The sequence below is a fragment of the Protobothrops mucrosquamatus genome, unplaced genomic scaffold (assembly GCF_001527695.2).
Source record: "Protobothrops mucrosquamatus isolate PMUCROS unplaced genomic scaffold, P.Mucros_1.0 scaffold130, whole genome shotgun sequence".
In the NCBI taxonomy this organism is placed as follows: domain Eukaryota; kingdom Metazoa; phylum Chordata; class Lepidosauria; order Squamata; family Viperidae; genus Protobothrops; species Protobothrops mucrosquamatus.
In genome coordinates this window covers 236,449-251,009 of record NW_015386497.1, presented here as the reverse complement: position 1 = coordinate 251,009, position 14,561 = coordinate 236,449, and the positions used below count along the sequence as shown (strand labels likewise).

Sequence of the window (14,561 nt, the reverse complement as noted above, 5' to 3'; positions counted from 1 at the left end):
CTGCAGGTTTTTATTTCTGACTCTTTCTTTCCTTCTTCAATTTTTTCCCCTTTAATCATGATTCATCCTTCCCTTAATTTGTTTTAATTTTATTCCTAATTTAATTCAATCACATCTTTTTTTCTTAACTGTGTTAAGAGTACTGACAATATTGTTTCCAAATATCAGACAAATTAGATTAGATTAGATAACCTTTATTCTCATTTTTTCCTGTGGGCACAATGGCACACATTAAAAATGAAATTTAGTTGCTTCCTCTCAAAGTGTACACATACATAACACACATTTAAAATATACTACATACAACACATATATAGACCTACACCCGTACTTATAAGTAACATATAAATATTATTCACTGACCATCTTGAATACATAACGGAAGGAGGAAGCTTTAGAGTTCACAAGGTTAATACTGTATGGAACAAAGCTATGCCTGAATCTGGATGTTCGGCTTCGGATACCACAGAGCCTCCTCCCAGAAGGTAACAAGGAAAACAGGTCGTGAAGAGGATGTGTAGTGTCGCAGACAATCTTGCAGACCCTGCTCAAGGAATGCTTATGTGCTATGTCCTGGATGGAAGGGAGGGAACTGCCAATGATCTTTTCGGCCATCCTCACCACTCTCTGCACTGCCTTCCTGTCTGAAGCAGTGATGCTTCTAAACCAGACTGTGATGCTGTATGACAGGATGCTCTCGATCGTCCCTCTGTAGAAAGTGGTAAGGATAGGAGAAGGAAGATGTGCTTTTCTCATGCGACGCAGAAAATGCAGGCGCTGCTGTGCCCGCTTCACCAGTGTCTCGCTGTTGAGCGACCAAGCCAGCCTACTCGTTAGCTGCACACCCAGGAACTTGATGCTGGTAACCATCTCCACAGGTGAATCATTAATGCACAGAGAAGTGTGGCTGTGCCTGCCTTTTCTGAAATCGACAATGATCTCTTTGGTTTTTCCAGTATTTAAAACTAGGCTGTTTTCCTTACACCAGTTCACCAAACCCTCAACCTCCTTGCGGCAAGCACCCTCATTGTCGTCATGAATAAGGCCCACTACTGCTGTATCATCTGCGAACTTCACAATATAGTTGGTGGCAAACCTAGCACTACAGTCCTGGGTCAACAGGGTGAACAGCAGCGGACTTAGGATGCAGCCCTGAGGAGAACCTGTGCTCAAGAAAATGGTGTTAGAAATTTTTGTTCCAGCTCGCACATATTGGGGCCTGTTAGTAAGAAAATTAATTCATGTACTGTTTCTTCTTCAATTCTCCCTAGAGAAGACAGTTGGAAGTGCAATTTATAGGACTGTAATGTACATTGGATTTAGTTTCCAAAAGATGCCTGGGCTTTCAGGGAAAGATAAACCAGCAGATGCTTTAAGAGTGTTGCAGACAAGTGTCACATGCTCCTGAGCACTCTGTCAATCTAAAGAATTGTAAAATCCTAACAATTTTTTTTAAAATAAAAAAACAAAACAAAAATGGGAGCAGTGCCATCTAATGGACACCTACATGTACAGTATTATATCTACAAGAGGAAATATATCTATGCTATAATTCTCAGCCAGTGGTTGGGCTACTGGAGTCATGGGAGTCACAGTACTGTAGCCTAATATTTTTGAATGATACTAGGCTGCATTATAGCAAGGAAGAAATAGATTGACCATAATTCCAAAGAGTCTATTTAGAATCATCATCATCAACAACAACAAAACTACCTTTACCTGGTTTACCAATTTACATAATTTCACAATAACTATTCAGGATTTTTCACCATTAAGCCATACTAATTTTATTAACTGATTGCATTACGGTTGCCTTATAATTAAGCACATTTTACTTAATAATGTGGGTTCTTTTCAGAATTAACCAGAGTCCACTTGGTCCAGTAATGAGTAGAAAACAAATGCTCATTTTTTCTGAATATTTCTAGCAACTCAACCATATATATCCACTAGTGAGAGATGATGGGAGATGCAATTATACCATATTCATCCCTACTTTAATCACTCAGAGATCCAACAGTGGATTCCTACATTATCTTGCCCATCTTTTCCTTTCTTTTGCACATACACAGAAAATGTTGTCTCTTGCTATGATTTATATCTGCATACTCTCACAGTGTTAATCATCACAGTGTCTCCAGAATGAATTGTGCACAAGACCTATCTCCAATTGCTTTCTGCTGGCTTAGTAGAATAGCTGTTTAAGACACATCTTATGATTGCAGGGCACCAAGAATCTGGCAGTGCAAAATCCTGTAATTTTTAACAAAAGCGACTCCAAATGTCTTCAGTAATCTCTAATAATAAGTGAATTTATACAGCAGTAATACCTACATCTACTCAAACGTAAGCTCCAAGGATTGCAATATAATAGACAACAAATGTAAGAATAATCACTGAGAAGCAAGCTGTATAGGTTTGTACTTCTGTGCATAGGTTTCTACTTTACCAGATTAAAATGGGACTTCAGTTAATATCTTACACTATTTTCTCAAGTCATTGCCAACATGCAACTAGCTGATAATGCCAGAAAAAGTCAGATATTTAGAAGAATATGGAATGAAACATCAGGACTGAGAGATAGTGATTTAAATCCTCAACCCCCCCTATAGAATGGCTTTTATCCTATCACTCTTGAAGAACCTAACAAATTTCACAAGCTTATGATAAAGAGAGAGAGAGAGAGATCTAAAGAATTAGAAATAGCCAAAACTTTGGGGTTGGGGGGGGGGAATGGGTGTGTGGAGGGCACTGAGGAAACTTATTCTAGTGATATATACACACTCTTCTTAGAAAAAACTTAATTTGTACTGGTAAATCAGCATTCACAACTTAAAAGAAATTATACGAAAGACTTCATGTAGGAGGCAATGCCAAAACCTCCTTTTTCCTTTTACATTTTTCAAATTGTTCAGTTTCAAAGCCTTTTCTAAAACCAAGCACAAAAGTTAGGAATCTAATACTTTTAGCTAAGTGCAAAGTTTCTTTTATCTCAGGAGTTAACGGAACTATCGAAAATAGAATAACATTGAAGTCTTCTTTAAGTGACAAATTTCTCAACTTCAGAGTTTCTCTTCCTTGTGCTATTCACATCCTGATCTTGTTTATCCTGCAGATGGCATTAAAATCTATAAGCTTTTTTTCCCTAAACTAATTAACTTTCCTAGGTAGCCATAGTGATTCATTTTGTCTAAATTTCAAGAGACTATTACATAGTTGTGAAAATAACAGCACATCAGCATTTGAAACTTTTAGACTTCAGTCTTATGCATGTTTTTCTTTGAACAAGACCTATAAACACAGTGGAGCTCAGTTCTGGAAAAGAAGATGTCTAGAGGTTAACAATCCCTAATATGTCTTTCATTTTTCTATGCTAAGATACATATCAAGAATCCCACTTGATTAATCTAATGATGCATCTAAACAAGTATATTGTTTCCCAAAGTCATTATCTAGATGCTTCTAGAAAATTCACAAGCAGAATTGCTTCTTCTTCTCCCCCAGCATCAGATAATGAGATATCTCCCAAACATAATGGTTCCATTTCAACACTATGTTGAATGCTAACTGATAAATCTGTCTTTCACTGTAAATTTGTCGCAAAAGATTTTAACTATTTAAGCTAAAACCCATAACCATAAATGCAAAATAATCTGAAGTGAGAAGATGTTTGTGCATAGCCTGTATTGCCCTGTTACTGAGGATCACTAGATCTTAGTTCTATGATTTTGAAAGAGGGGGAAAACCCTTCATTCTCTCCAAAACACATAATCTAGAGTAATCTGGTTTAATCATATTTCAAATGGTTTTTTTTTCTAACTTCAGTCATTTAGTTTTTCTCTTCATAGGAAAGATCCTTTAATACACACTCATTTGGTGGCCCAATTTGCATCTTTATAGCCATATGCTATTTTTGAGATGAGGCAAGCAGAAATGTCAGAGAATGGAACATCCAACTATAGTTTCAAAAAAATTACTTTCAGCTTTTAATTCTGCACTCTCCTTGATTTTGATTATGTCCAGTTCTATTTTAATGGCACACATTATTTTATTCTATTTTTAGTATATCTTTTTGTTTTGTGAGTAGCCAAATAACATGCTTGTGTGTGTTTATGTAGCCAGGAGAGTACCTTATGTTTCTGTTGAATCAGAAGGTATGCACTAGGGCCGTGGCGGCAAACCTATGGCACACGTGCCAGAGGCGGCACTCAGAGCCCTCTCTGTGGGCACACGCGCCGTTGCCCCAGTCCTAGGCCTTCAGCTGGGTTTTATAAAACTTTTTCGCTTAAGGCCTCCGTCGCCGTGTGCAAAAAAAAAAGGTTCAATCAATCAATTTCAACTTCTCGCGGGGAAAAAAAATCTCGCAAAGTTGGAATTGATTGATTGAACTTTTTAGTCCCACCCAGTCTGCCGTTATCACCGAAGCCATGCCCACCCAATGGATCATGCCAACCCAATGAGTCATGCCCACCTAATGGGCCATACCCACCCAATTGGCCATGCCCACCCGGCACCGGACAATACATAAGTGAGTTTTGGGTTGCAGTTGGGCACTCGGTCTCTAAAAGGTTCGCCATCACTGCACTAGGGACTTCAACTGACTATCTTTCGTACAGAAACCAATGAGAGATATGTAATTAAATTCCTTAGAAGACACAACTCTTTCTCCTCTTATATAGAGAGGTTTCTTTTGTGTTTGTCTCCCAAAGGCCATTTTTATATTTCGCTGTGGCGTAACCTTATTCCGTTTTTCCTCTCTCATCACCTACATGCCTGTCAATTTTTGTATCAGATACAACGGATTATATTTCACAAAGGGTTTCCTATGATTTTTATATTTGCTTTTAGACATGCAATCCTATGGACGATTACTCAGTCTTCTGACATTTAATGGGGCTCAACTCCGAGATAAGTACACAGAAACTGGAATCTAGCACCGAATCAGACTCAATCAAAAAAACCTCTTGCGATCTCTACATCAAGGCGAATCTTCCTCCCGGTACCTCAACACGACGGTTCCCCCGCCCGTACGCGGACAGATAAAGCAGCGACTTCTTCCAAGTAATAGCGCCAAGATTCGTAATTCGATGGGGCCTAATTGCGCTTGCGCGAAATCATGACGTCCGGAAATGGGGTGGGGCAGAACTATTGATCGAAGAGGAAACACATTCCATAATATTATTACGTCATTTCTGGTTCTCAGCGGGCTATTAAATAGAAATAGATTTGGAAACCATAGAGCAGCGTCTTTCAATCTGTTTTCTTCTGAGAAGTGACGCTATACCGAACGCGAGTCTTTTGTCTATCTACCCAATCACCAGGCGTGGAACGCAATCCGACGTCATTTGGCTAACGTTCCCCGCCAATGGCGGCTTTCGGGCCAGAGCCGGCCATCTTCCATTCATCCAAATCGGCCTAAGAAAGCGAAACTGACGGAGCAGTTGGGAACTGCGCATGCGTCCCTGGCAGTCGTCCCGAGGATTCAGGCGCGCTTCGGCTGCGGGGCTTCGAGAGGAGCGGTGCCGGGTTTTGGAAGAAGAAGGGCGGGGGGCGGGATAAGGGCCCCGCGCTTGGCGGTTTGCCTTACGGGCATTTGCCCAACGGGAATTTCGACGGAATCTTGCCGAGGTTTCCAAGTAAGGGCGCGAAGGACGGCAGCCTTTTCAAGACTCCCTCCGAGGACAGCCCCAAATCCTCTTGCCGTGCCCGAAGGGGCTGGGGAAACGGGTTTGGCCCGGGGGGGGTGGGGGAAGAGCTGGGCACGAAGAAACCAAGGGATTGGGTTGGAGTGGAGCTTCGTCCTCATTCCAGTTGCATTTTGCTCCCTGCAGGTGAAGGGTAATTTCTCTTGCGGTGCGAGGACGGCAAGGCAAGAAAAGGGTCATATGTCTGCTCGCGGAACTCCAGGCGGAATGGCTCTGCCCATCCCAGCCGCATAAGATGGGGGAAAGGCGTTGCCTGCCAAGGGTCGCCTTTGCCAGAGCTTCGGGCGAGGGAAGAAGGGGCTGAGAAAAAACGGGTCGGGGAGAGGAGCCTTTCCCCGAAATCGTATCAGGTACGCGGCTCCTTAGCTTGTGCTCTGCCGCCTGTGCAGAAAATGAGTTCCCTCGCATCCCTAAAAGTTTGCACCCAGATACACTAGAACTAAACCACGATCTAACTTTGGGAGTGAAAATGAACGAGCCTCGGCTTCTGGTGATGTTCAGTTGCGCGCCCTGATTGGGGCTAGTTGCCGCCTGGTAGGACGGAAGTGGAAATGGTCTTTTTTTTTTGTTTTGTTGGAAAGAATGAAAACAAGCTTCCATCTTTCTTTTTTTTCCTTACAAAGGAAATTTTCTCAGCAGGAGCAAGGTGTGATTTAAAGCAAGTAAAACCATTTTTAAAATTTGGGGAATGGATTTAAAAAGGGTTTGGATTCTTTGACACCCCCCCTCTTCCCCCTCCGGTTAAGCCTTTTTGAGACATTCTAAGGTGGGGATTTCCTAAACTCTTAAAAGGACCAAGTAACACGAAAAAGCAGTATAATGTCAGATTTCCAATAGTTCCATTTGTTGTAATGGGGGTGGTATATTTAGGCTATGCCATGATATAATAATATAAGCTTCATTTAATTCCATTTATATGGCCGTTAGCAGATGGCCATGCCCAACTGAAAATATCAAGTGTTGGAAGCTAATCAGGGTTGGGGTTAGTTAATACTTGGATGAGACACTATTAAGGAGGAGTAGGAGAATTGGTGCTGTAAAACTAGAAAGGAAAGTTGAGGAAATATGCAGCTCTGCTTCTGTTTGTTGTCCAGAAAACTATATGGACGTGTTTGTGAAATCACAGGAGTTGAATTCAACTTGAAAGTTGAATTGTGAGTTTTTCTGTCAATCTTTAATTATTAGAAGTAATAATTATCCTGTCCATTTTAAAGGTGATGTTCAATAAAAGCATCAATCTATATCTTTATAAATCAAACTAAAACTTAATAGAATAATTAAAAAGGAAGCCAACAGTCTCTAAAAAAAATTAGCCCATCCAAAACGCCCCAAGAGACTGAGAAATAAAGCTGTATTAACACAGTTTAATTAAGAAAATTAAATAAATTGCGAATGGAATTATGACTGATGTGAGACATTTTCATATTATAAAAATATAAGTTTTCAAATATTGAAAATGAAACTGACTATAAAAGTTGCAGACAGTTCTGGGGGAATGGGTACCAAACCTAGCTTTCTGAAGTCTTGGATTGCTGCAGACTAGTAACATCACAAGCAGTGGTATGGCTGACATTTGTCGGCCGTTTTCAAAAAATTAAACTATTTTATTTTAGAGGATTTTAACAGGAATAGGAGTAAGAGGCATGTGAGAGGCAGAGTACTCCCATTTCCATTATTTTAATCAAAATAGTCAATCCCTTCCCTTACTAAAATTATTTTTGTGTGTATTTAAGTGCATTTTAAAGGTGAGAATTTGAGTGAGATATTGGTGCTCCCTACCTCCTCCAAAATCTGAAGAAAATTATTTAAATTATGCTGCTGAGACAGAATTTACTACCAAATTTCAGGAGTGACTCTTTCTTGGAATATAAATTGACCACTTGGGGGCCGCTACCACAAAATATACATACCGATTCATAGTTCTTTAATTGTTTTAAAGACTATTTTTCTTTAAATTTATGACTTTTCTGTTTAACAAAATGTAATTAAAGTGTATTTCTCTTCGTTCTTTCGGAATAATTCCTAATCTTTCCCTCACTGGGAATTATACAGCCAGAATTAAACACCACAGGGAGCCTTTAATTTTAATTCAGCATTTATATAGCAGTTCTTAAACTTGTTCCACTCAGATCAATTGTATTACCTTTAGCTGCATTCTGCCGTGTTTTTTTACAGTTATATATGGAGTGAAATAACTTTTATTCAATTTTTGCTTTTAGTTATGGCAAAAAGAAAAGAAGACCGTTTTTCAACATCAGTATCCAACAAAAGAGCTAGGCAAGAACTCATAGATAGCTCTGATGAAGACCTTAGTGACGAATGCTCACAGCTACAGAGTGACAGTAGTTCCGATTTGCAACGGGTAAGCTATAAGTGCAACAATGTAATTTTGAAACTATCTTGAAAGGAAAAACGAAACAACAATCTTAACCGTTAAAAAAAACCTCAATTGGTGAAGTGATTAGGCATCAAATTAATCATCCATTTCAATTTTTTATACATTTTGATTCAGCAGCGAGCAACTTGTGATTCTCCAGTTACTAAATTAAAATTCTAAATATACTTCACTATTAGCCATGCAAGCACAGGCATTGGGGCAATATATGCATTATGACAGTGTCAAAGAGCAGGCTCTGTAACTTAGGTACTTGCATACAGAGTTGGATGTCTGTGCAAAATCATCACTCATGTTTTAATTAGTTATTAGCTGAACTGAGAAAAATGACAACCAGTGGCATTAAATGCCAGGATTCAACTGCTGGTATTTAATAGCAATAGCACTTAGACTTATATACCGCTTCACAGTGCTTTATAGCCTTCTCTAAGTGGTTTACAGAGTCAGCATATTGCCTCCAACAATCTGGGTCATGCCATTGTTTTTTGGCTTTGGTTTTAGCCTTGACTGTCGGCATTACATTTCAACAGAAACCTAGACTAAACTGAATTTTGGAAATTGTGTATAATTGGTGTTTGAATGTCATGCTGAGAGTTACATGGGCCAGCAGGGCAAAATAAAAAGCTACAATTTGTTAATGTAAATTTCCTTATGATTATTCTATAGATTTCATTTCCTCATTTTTTTTTCACATTAAAACTTTATTAAAAACGTCATTTTTCTCTTCCTAGCATTTTCTCGCAAGTTCAAAGTCTGCATTTTTTAGATCAACTGACTGTTGATATATTGGTTGTCTGCCTGTTGCCAGAACCTGACATCTGCTGAGGGAAAGTGACTGGGCTAAAGTCACCGAGCCAGCTTTTATGACTGAGGCATCACTGGAATTCATAGTCTCTTGGTTTCTAGCCTTAACCACTAGATCTAATTAGCTCACATTAAAATTGCATCGACATTTTTAGAAGATACCTTTAGAGCTATATTCAAGGCTTTAAGGGTATACCAGTGATTATGGAACCTTAAAAAGCAATCTGAGAAAGGGCAATATAGAATGATATGTTTTTAGACTTGACATACAGTATTCTCAAAAATTTAAAAATGTTGATTACAGTGCCAGATAAAAGGAAAATTAGAAAGCTCTAATATTTCTGTATGAGAATTACATATGAAAGGTCAACTGTTGTAACCATATATATGTTGAAAAACATTAGAGGAATAATACAATCAGACATAATTGTTTCCAAGGTTCCTGCTACAATAGGGATTTTTAAACTCTGTATTGGGCCTTCCTGGTGGAATACAGTTCCCCCCCCCAAAAAAATATAAGGTTTGTGGAGGGAAAGTGTGACTGCTGACAAAACACTTTGGCCTTTGCTTCACAGTTTCCTGTATAAGCAGATAGTAAGCAGTTGCTATGCTACAAATTTTGATAATTTCTCTAATGCACAGATTAAAAATAAGTGATATATTTATTTTTGCCCAATTCTAATACCAAAGAAGTCATTAGGTTTTTTTTTTTTATAGGAGGTCACATACATTCAGTTATTTTAGAAATCTTAGTACCACAGGCTTTCAGAAACACTCAAGCATTGTGCTGTCAGCATTGTGAGATTTCGGGGCTTTCTCAGCTTGTGTAGAAGAAATTTGTGATCAGGATTTTTTTTAGTAATTAAAATGTGTTTCTGATGTACTCCTAGGTCTCAGGGGATGTTGGAATAATTGAAAGTATCCAGTTGAAGAATTTTATGTGCCACTCTATGTTGGGGCCATTCAAGTTTGGATCCAATGTCAATTTTATAGTTGGAAACAATGGAAGTAAGTTGTAATTCTTTAATCCAAAACAATGCCATGGTGTTAACTTTTCATTTGTAGGTATGCAGAAAATTTGTAGTAAACATTTTTTTTGTTTTAATTTGGATCTAAGCAACTCCAATAAGCACATTGCATTTGAAAATTCCAAATTGGCTGTGCTTTAAGAGAACAAATCTTGAAACAGTTTGCTTTGCTCCATTGGACTAAAGCTTACAGTATTTTGAGTGTTTGAACCATATGAAAAAAAATGGAAGCATAAAGCAAGTTTTTGATCCCTGATTTTCTATCTAAGGAATGGGTGTCCAATATTTTGGCGTGCCTGGGCCACATTAAGTAAAGAGGAATTGTCTTGGGCCTTATATAAAATATATATTTTAGTTTGTGTGTATAAATAACAAACTTCCGTTATATTTTAATATTTTTATTATATCTGGTGAGACTGCATTAATAGCTGTCCAGAGCCACATGCAGTCGTTGGGCTGCAGGTTAGACACACATGATTTAAGGACAACAAGAATAGTTGAAATGACAGTGCATATGAGTGCTATCAATCTGCCAACTACTGGAAAGATTGATGAAGGGGGGAATTTTTTAAAAAGGGGAAATCCATATAGGGAGCAATTGAAACTGGCAACTATAACTTACAAAAGAAGAAATAACTGTCCTTACCTTGAAATGCTAGAGCCAATGGATAGGACAAATAGCTAAACTTTTCATCAGCTTTCTTCATTGAGTAGGTCATTTCATGCAAGAGTATACAAAAGTTATATATTGAACGTTGTTATGTGTTTCTTTAACACTTTATATATAGATGCATAACTGGGAAAAAGTGTTTGTATTACTGAATTGCATCAGTAGCATGAATGTTCATTACAACAGGAGAAAGAGAGTGAATGAGAGAGAAGAGTTGCTTGTTTGTACACAGCCAGCAGCCAAATTGTCCCAGATTATTTTCAACTTTTTAAACTCAGTATCAACATCACAAGCAAGCCATAAGAGCATGCATAGATTGCAAAGACATAGGAAACTCACCAAAGAACCTTTTATCATTTTCAAACAAATTGAAAACCCCCTATCAACAAGTTGAAGAATCAGAGCTCAACCAAGTCATCTTGAAAATATTTTGTACAGATTTTTTTTTAGCCTCTAGGTTGGTATTCTGTGCATGCTTTTGTATCTTACTAATGTGAAGTTTGCAACATGTCATTGAAAATAAAAAAAAATTACTCCAGTTTCATCCTGAAGTTCCAATCATCTTAACACAAGAGCCTGGAAAGAGTGCATACATAGCTAGACAATCCAACTTTGTACTACCACTCTGAATTTATAACCTCGCAATTACTAATACTTGTGAATGAAGCCCCAAAATACACATCTTGGAATGTGTATGCCTGATCAAATTTTGCCATTGGTTACCCAGATCAGGAGCAGATCTGTTGCCTTGTTTTCCTTTGGTTCCTTCATATAAAACAGAAAACAATGTTAAGCAGAGCCTTGACTGCAGATGTGAGAGTAGAGATTTATTGGATGGCCCAGACCCATTTTCCTGAACGTGACCTACTCCGTATTCTTTAAGCAACCAAGAAATGAAGCGATTGCCATTATAGATCATGCTTCTTTCACCCATGAATCATACAGACTTGCAAGTACAAATATTTACCCATCACTCAAGTTTTCAACTAGTGTACAAGTCCAGAATCTGGAATCTATATTTTATTCCAAAGGGGCTTTTAAAAAAGCAACTGGGCTTTCTTGTTTTTTTCCCTTGAAAACGTTTCGCTTCTCATTCAAGAAGCTTCTTCAGTTCTGAAGAACCTTCTTGAAGTTCAGTTCTGAAGAAGTGAAATGTTTTCAAGGAAAAAAAATAAAGTCTAGTTGCCTTTTGACAACCATGACCTGAATGATTGAGAATCTCCATGGTTTTTCTATACTTTATTCAAAGTCATTTGTAAGAAAAGAACCAAGGCAGAACCTAGTTCAACATAACCAGCTCTGTGATTGAAAATGTACAGTTCAAAGGCAGGAAATGGTAATAAATCTAAACTCTAATGGTCATGGTGTTCCAAGGTCAATTGACTTGTGATGTCATGTATCTACAATTGCAGGTTGTTTGAATGGTGGGTAGTCAGGGCTCCACTGGATAGGGATGTTGGGCAAGATAAGCTGTTCAAATTGGTGGGAGGCTACCTGGTTGAGGTCTAATATTAGCCTTCCCTTAAGACCTCAAAGGAAATAGCCAGAAGCCTTGTGGCAGTTGTCCATAAGGATACCTCTAGCAACCCACTCAACTGAATTGAAGAAAGTACTAATACCATTTTATAAAGATTTAGTAGCACCACACTTAGAATACTGCATCCAGTTTTGGTCACCATATCATAAAAAGATGTTGAGACTCTGGAAAGAGTGCAGAAAAGAGCAACAAAGATGATTAGAGGGCTGGAGGATAAAACATATAAGGAATGGTTGCAGGAATTTTGTTTGTCTAGTCTAATGAAAAGAAGGACTAGGGGTGGCATGATAGCAGTGTTCCAATATTTGAGGGGCTGCCACAAAGAAAAAGGGACCAAAAGACAAGAAACAATGGATGGAAACTAATCAAGAAGAGAACTAAGGGAAAAAATTCCTGACAGAACAATTAACCAGTGAAATGGCTTGCCTTCAAAGATTGTGAGTACTCCATCACTGGAGGTTTTTAAGAAGAGACTGGACAGCCACTTGTCTGGAATGGTATAAGATCTCCTGCTTGAGCAGGAGGTTGGACTAGCAGACCTCCAAGGTCCCTTCCAACTCTTATTATTCTGATGTTGGTGCTGCTCTTTCCAGACCAAAACTATCCTGCCCAACCAGGTGTAGTTTATGGGCAATACAGCTGATGCTGATGGTTGTACCTGATGTGCCTTTGCAACATTAGTGTCGTCGTTCGTGACAACTATGAAATCATGATTAGGTTTTTAACAGCCAGAGCTGTCATGGCCATCACCTTCAGATAAAGCAAAACTCAACTGTGCCTTGTTCATGCATCGTGGTGGTGTTGGTAGCTACATTAGCAGATGTCCTTTTAATCTTATACTTCCCCCATCGTTCATAGTGAAGGAAAGGTAAGATACGCACATTCTNGAGAAAAGGTGGCGGAACTCAAACCTGGCCACGCCCTCATCAAACCCTAGGACCGCCCCTTTAGAGAACAGGAATGCAAGTAAAATTTGGGAGGGGCTATTTCCGGTGTGGGAGGGGCTATTTCCGGTGCGGCCGGCCCGGAAAAAGGTGCCGGAACGCGGTTCCGCCGCGTTCCGGCTGAAAAAAAGCCCTGCCTTTGTGGTGAAGGTATGTCATGAGAAGATCAGCTAATTGGGGCAAGTACGTGGAGGAGGTACCGTAGTAGAATCTTGTACCCTCCACCATATTGAAGTTTGTATCTTACTGTCTTTGCATCATCCTACCACTTACCCCAATGGTTATTTCAGCTACTGACCAGCCAGTTTGATTTTCTTGAGAGCACTAGAGCTGCTGTTCGTTGGCATGGATTACCTAAAGGATATTTGGATGATGCCCAAACTTAATTATTTCTGAGACTGAAAGATACTTCATTTTCCCTGCTAGCACTCCCACTCCTGCCTTTGGCTTCAGGGATTGTCCTGAGTTGCTAAGAAAACGGAACAATGAATAATGCCCACTATTGTTTTAGATTGTGCTGGAGGAAGAGTCCTTACCATAGCAGTGTGTTTTCAGCCTTAGTCATTTTGTTACTAAATCAAGTATTTTAGCTGTAATCATTCTCTCTCTTTATTAGCCTACATTTTTTCTAAAGTCTCTCCTCCTCCTCCTCCTGTTTTTCTTAATAGCTTGTTTGAGAAGCTTCTTTTTTAATAATGGGGATGAGCTGGATGAAAGATTGAGGGTGGGGGCTAAAGACAAATTTCTGTTTAAAAGAGAAAAAAAAACGGTCTCTGTGTAGCAGTTGTATCACTGTTGGTTCAAGTTTTATTTATTGCTTTCTTCAGGTGGGAAAAGCGCTGTGCTAACTGCCCTGATTGTAGGCCTTGGAGGAAAAGCCACAGTGACAAACCGAGGATCGTCCTTGAAAGTATTTGTGAAAGATGGACAGAGGTTAGTGAATTTTTCAGCAAGAGCAGTACTAAGTGTGGGGAAGGATCTCTGGGTTTTTAGCTAAAAACAGTCATGTTTTCAGGCTGATTTGCAGTGCCCAGGTATGGGGAAGGAACATCTAGAGCCGTGGTGGCGTGCCACAGGTGGCACACAGAGCCCTCTCTGTGGGCACGCACGCCATCGCCCCAGTCCTAGGCCTTCACTATGGTTTTATTTTTATTTTTTTTATTAAAAGTTTTGAATAATTTTCCATACCATATCCCACTTCCCTCCCCCCCCCCTTCACTTCCCAGAGCTGGTTACAGGGTTATAAAAACAAGATCATAAATTAAATAACATTACCCAAATATACTACAATCAAATCCCATCCAAACATACTTTAACTCTACAAAATAGATAAATCTTAACACTTTACCAGCAAAATAATAATATAATTAATAATAATATAATTAAACATTATTACTAAAAATAATATAAATTCATCCATAATAAACTATTAATAATAATCTAAAATTTACTCATAAGCTAAGTAATACTTTTCAATC

The 14,561-nt window shown here is 38.8% G+C and overlaps 1 protein-coding gene across 3 annotated transcripts in view; it reads left to right on the top strand.

Annotated features, from left to right (window-relative positions):
- Window positions 1-7,926: 7,926 nt before the first annotated feature.
- SMC6 (structural maintenance of chromosomes 6) overlaps window positions 7,927-14,561 on the top strand; it is a 39,927-nt gene continuing 33,292 nt past the window's right edge. For 2 of the 3 annotated variants that reach the window (XR_001548823.1, XM_015813054.1), the window contains exons 1-3: window positions 7,927-8,067; window positions 9,795-9,912; window positions 13,911-14,016. Coding sequence is in view for 2 of the 3 variants with exons in the window: in XM_015813054.1 (XP_015668540.1) it covers window positions 7,927-8,067; window positions 9,795-9,912; window positions 13,911-14,016 (365 nt within the window). In the remaining variant the exon portion in view is untranslated. Of the gene's footprint in view, window positions 8,068-9,794; window positions 9,913-13,910; window positions 14,017-14,561 lie in introns of those variants that run through there. The other variant, XM_015813055.1, reaches the window with a different exon arrangement.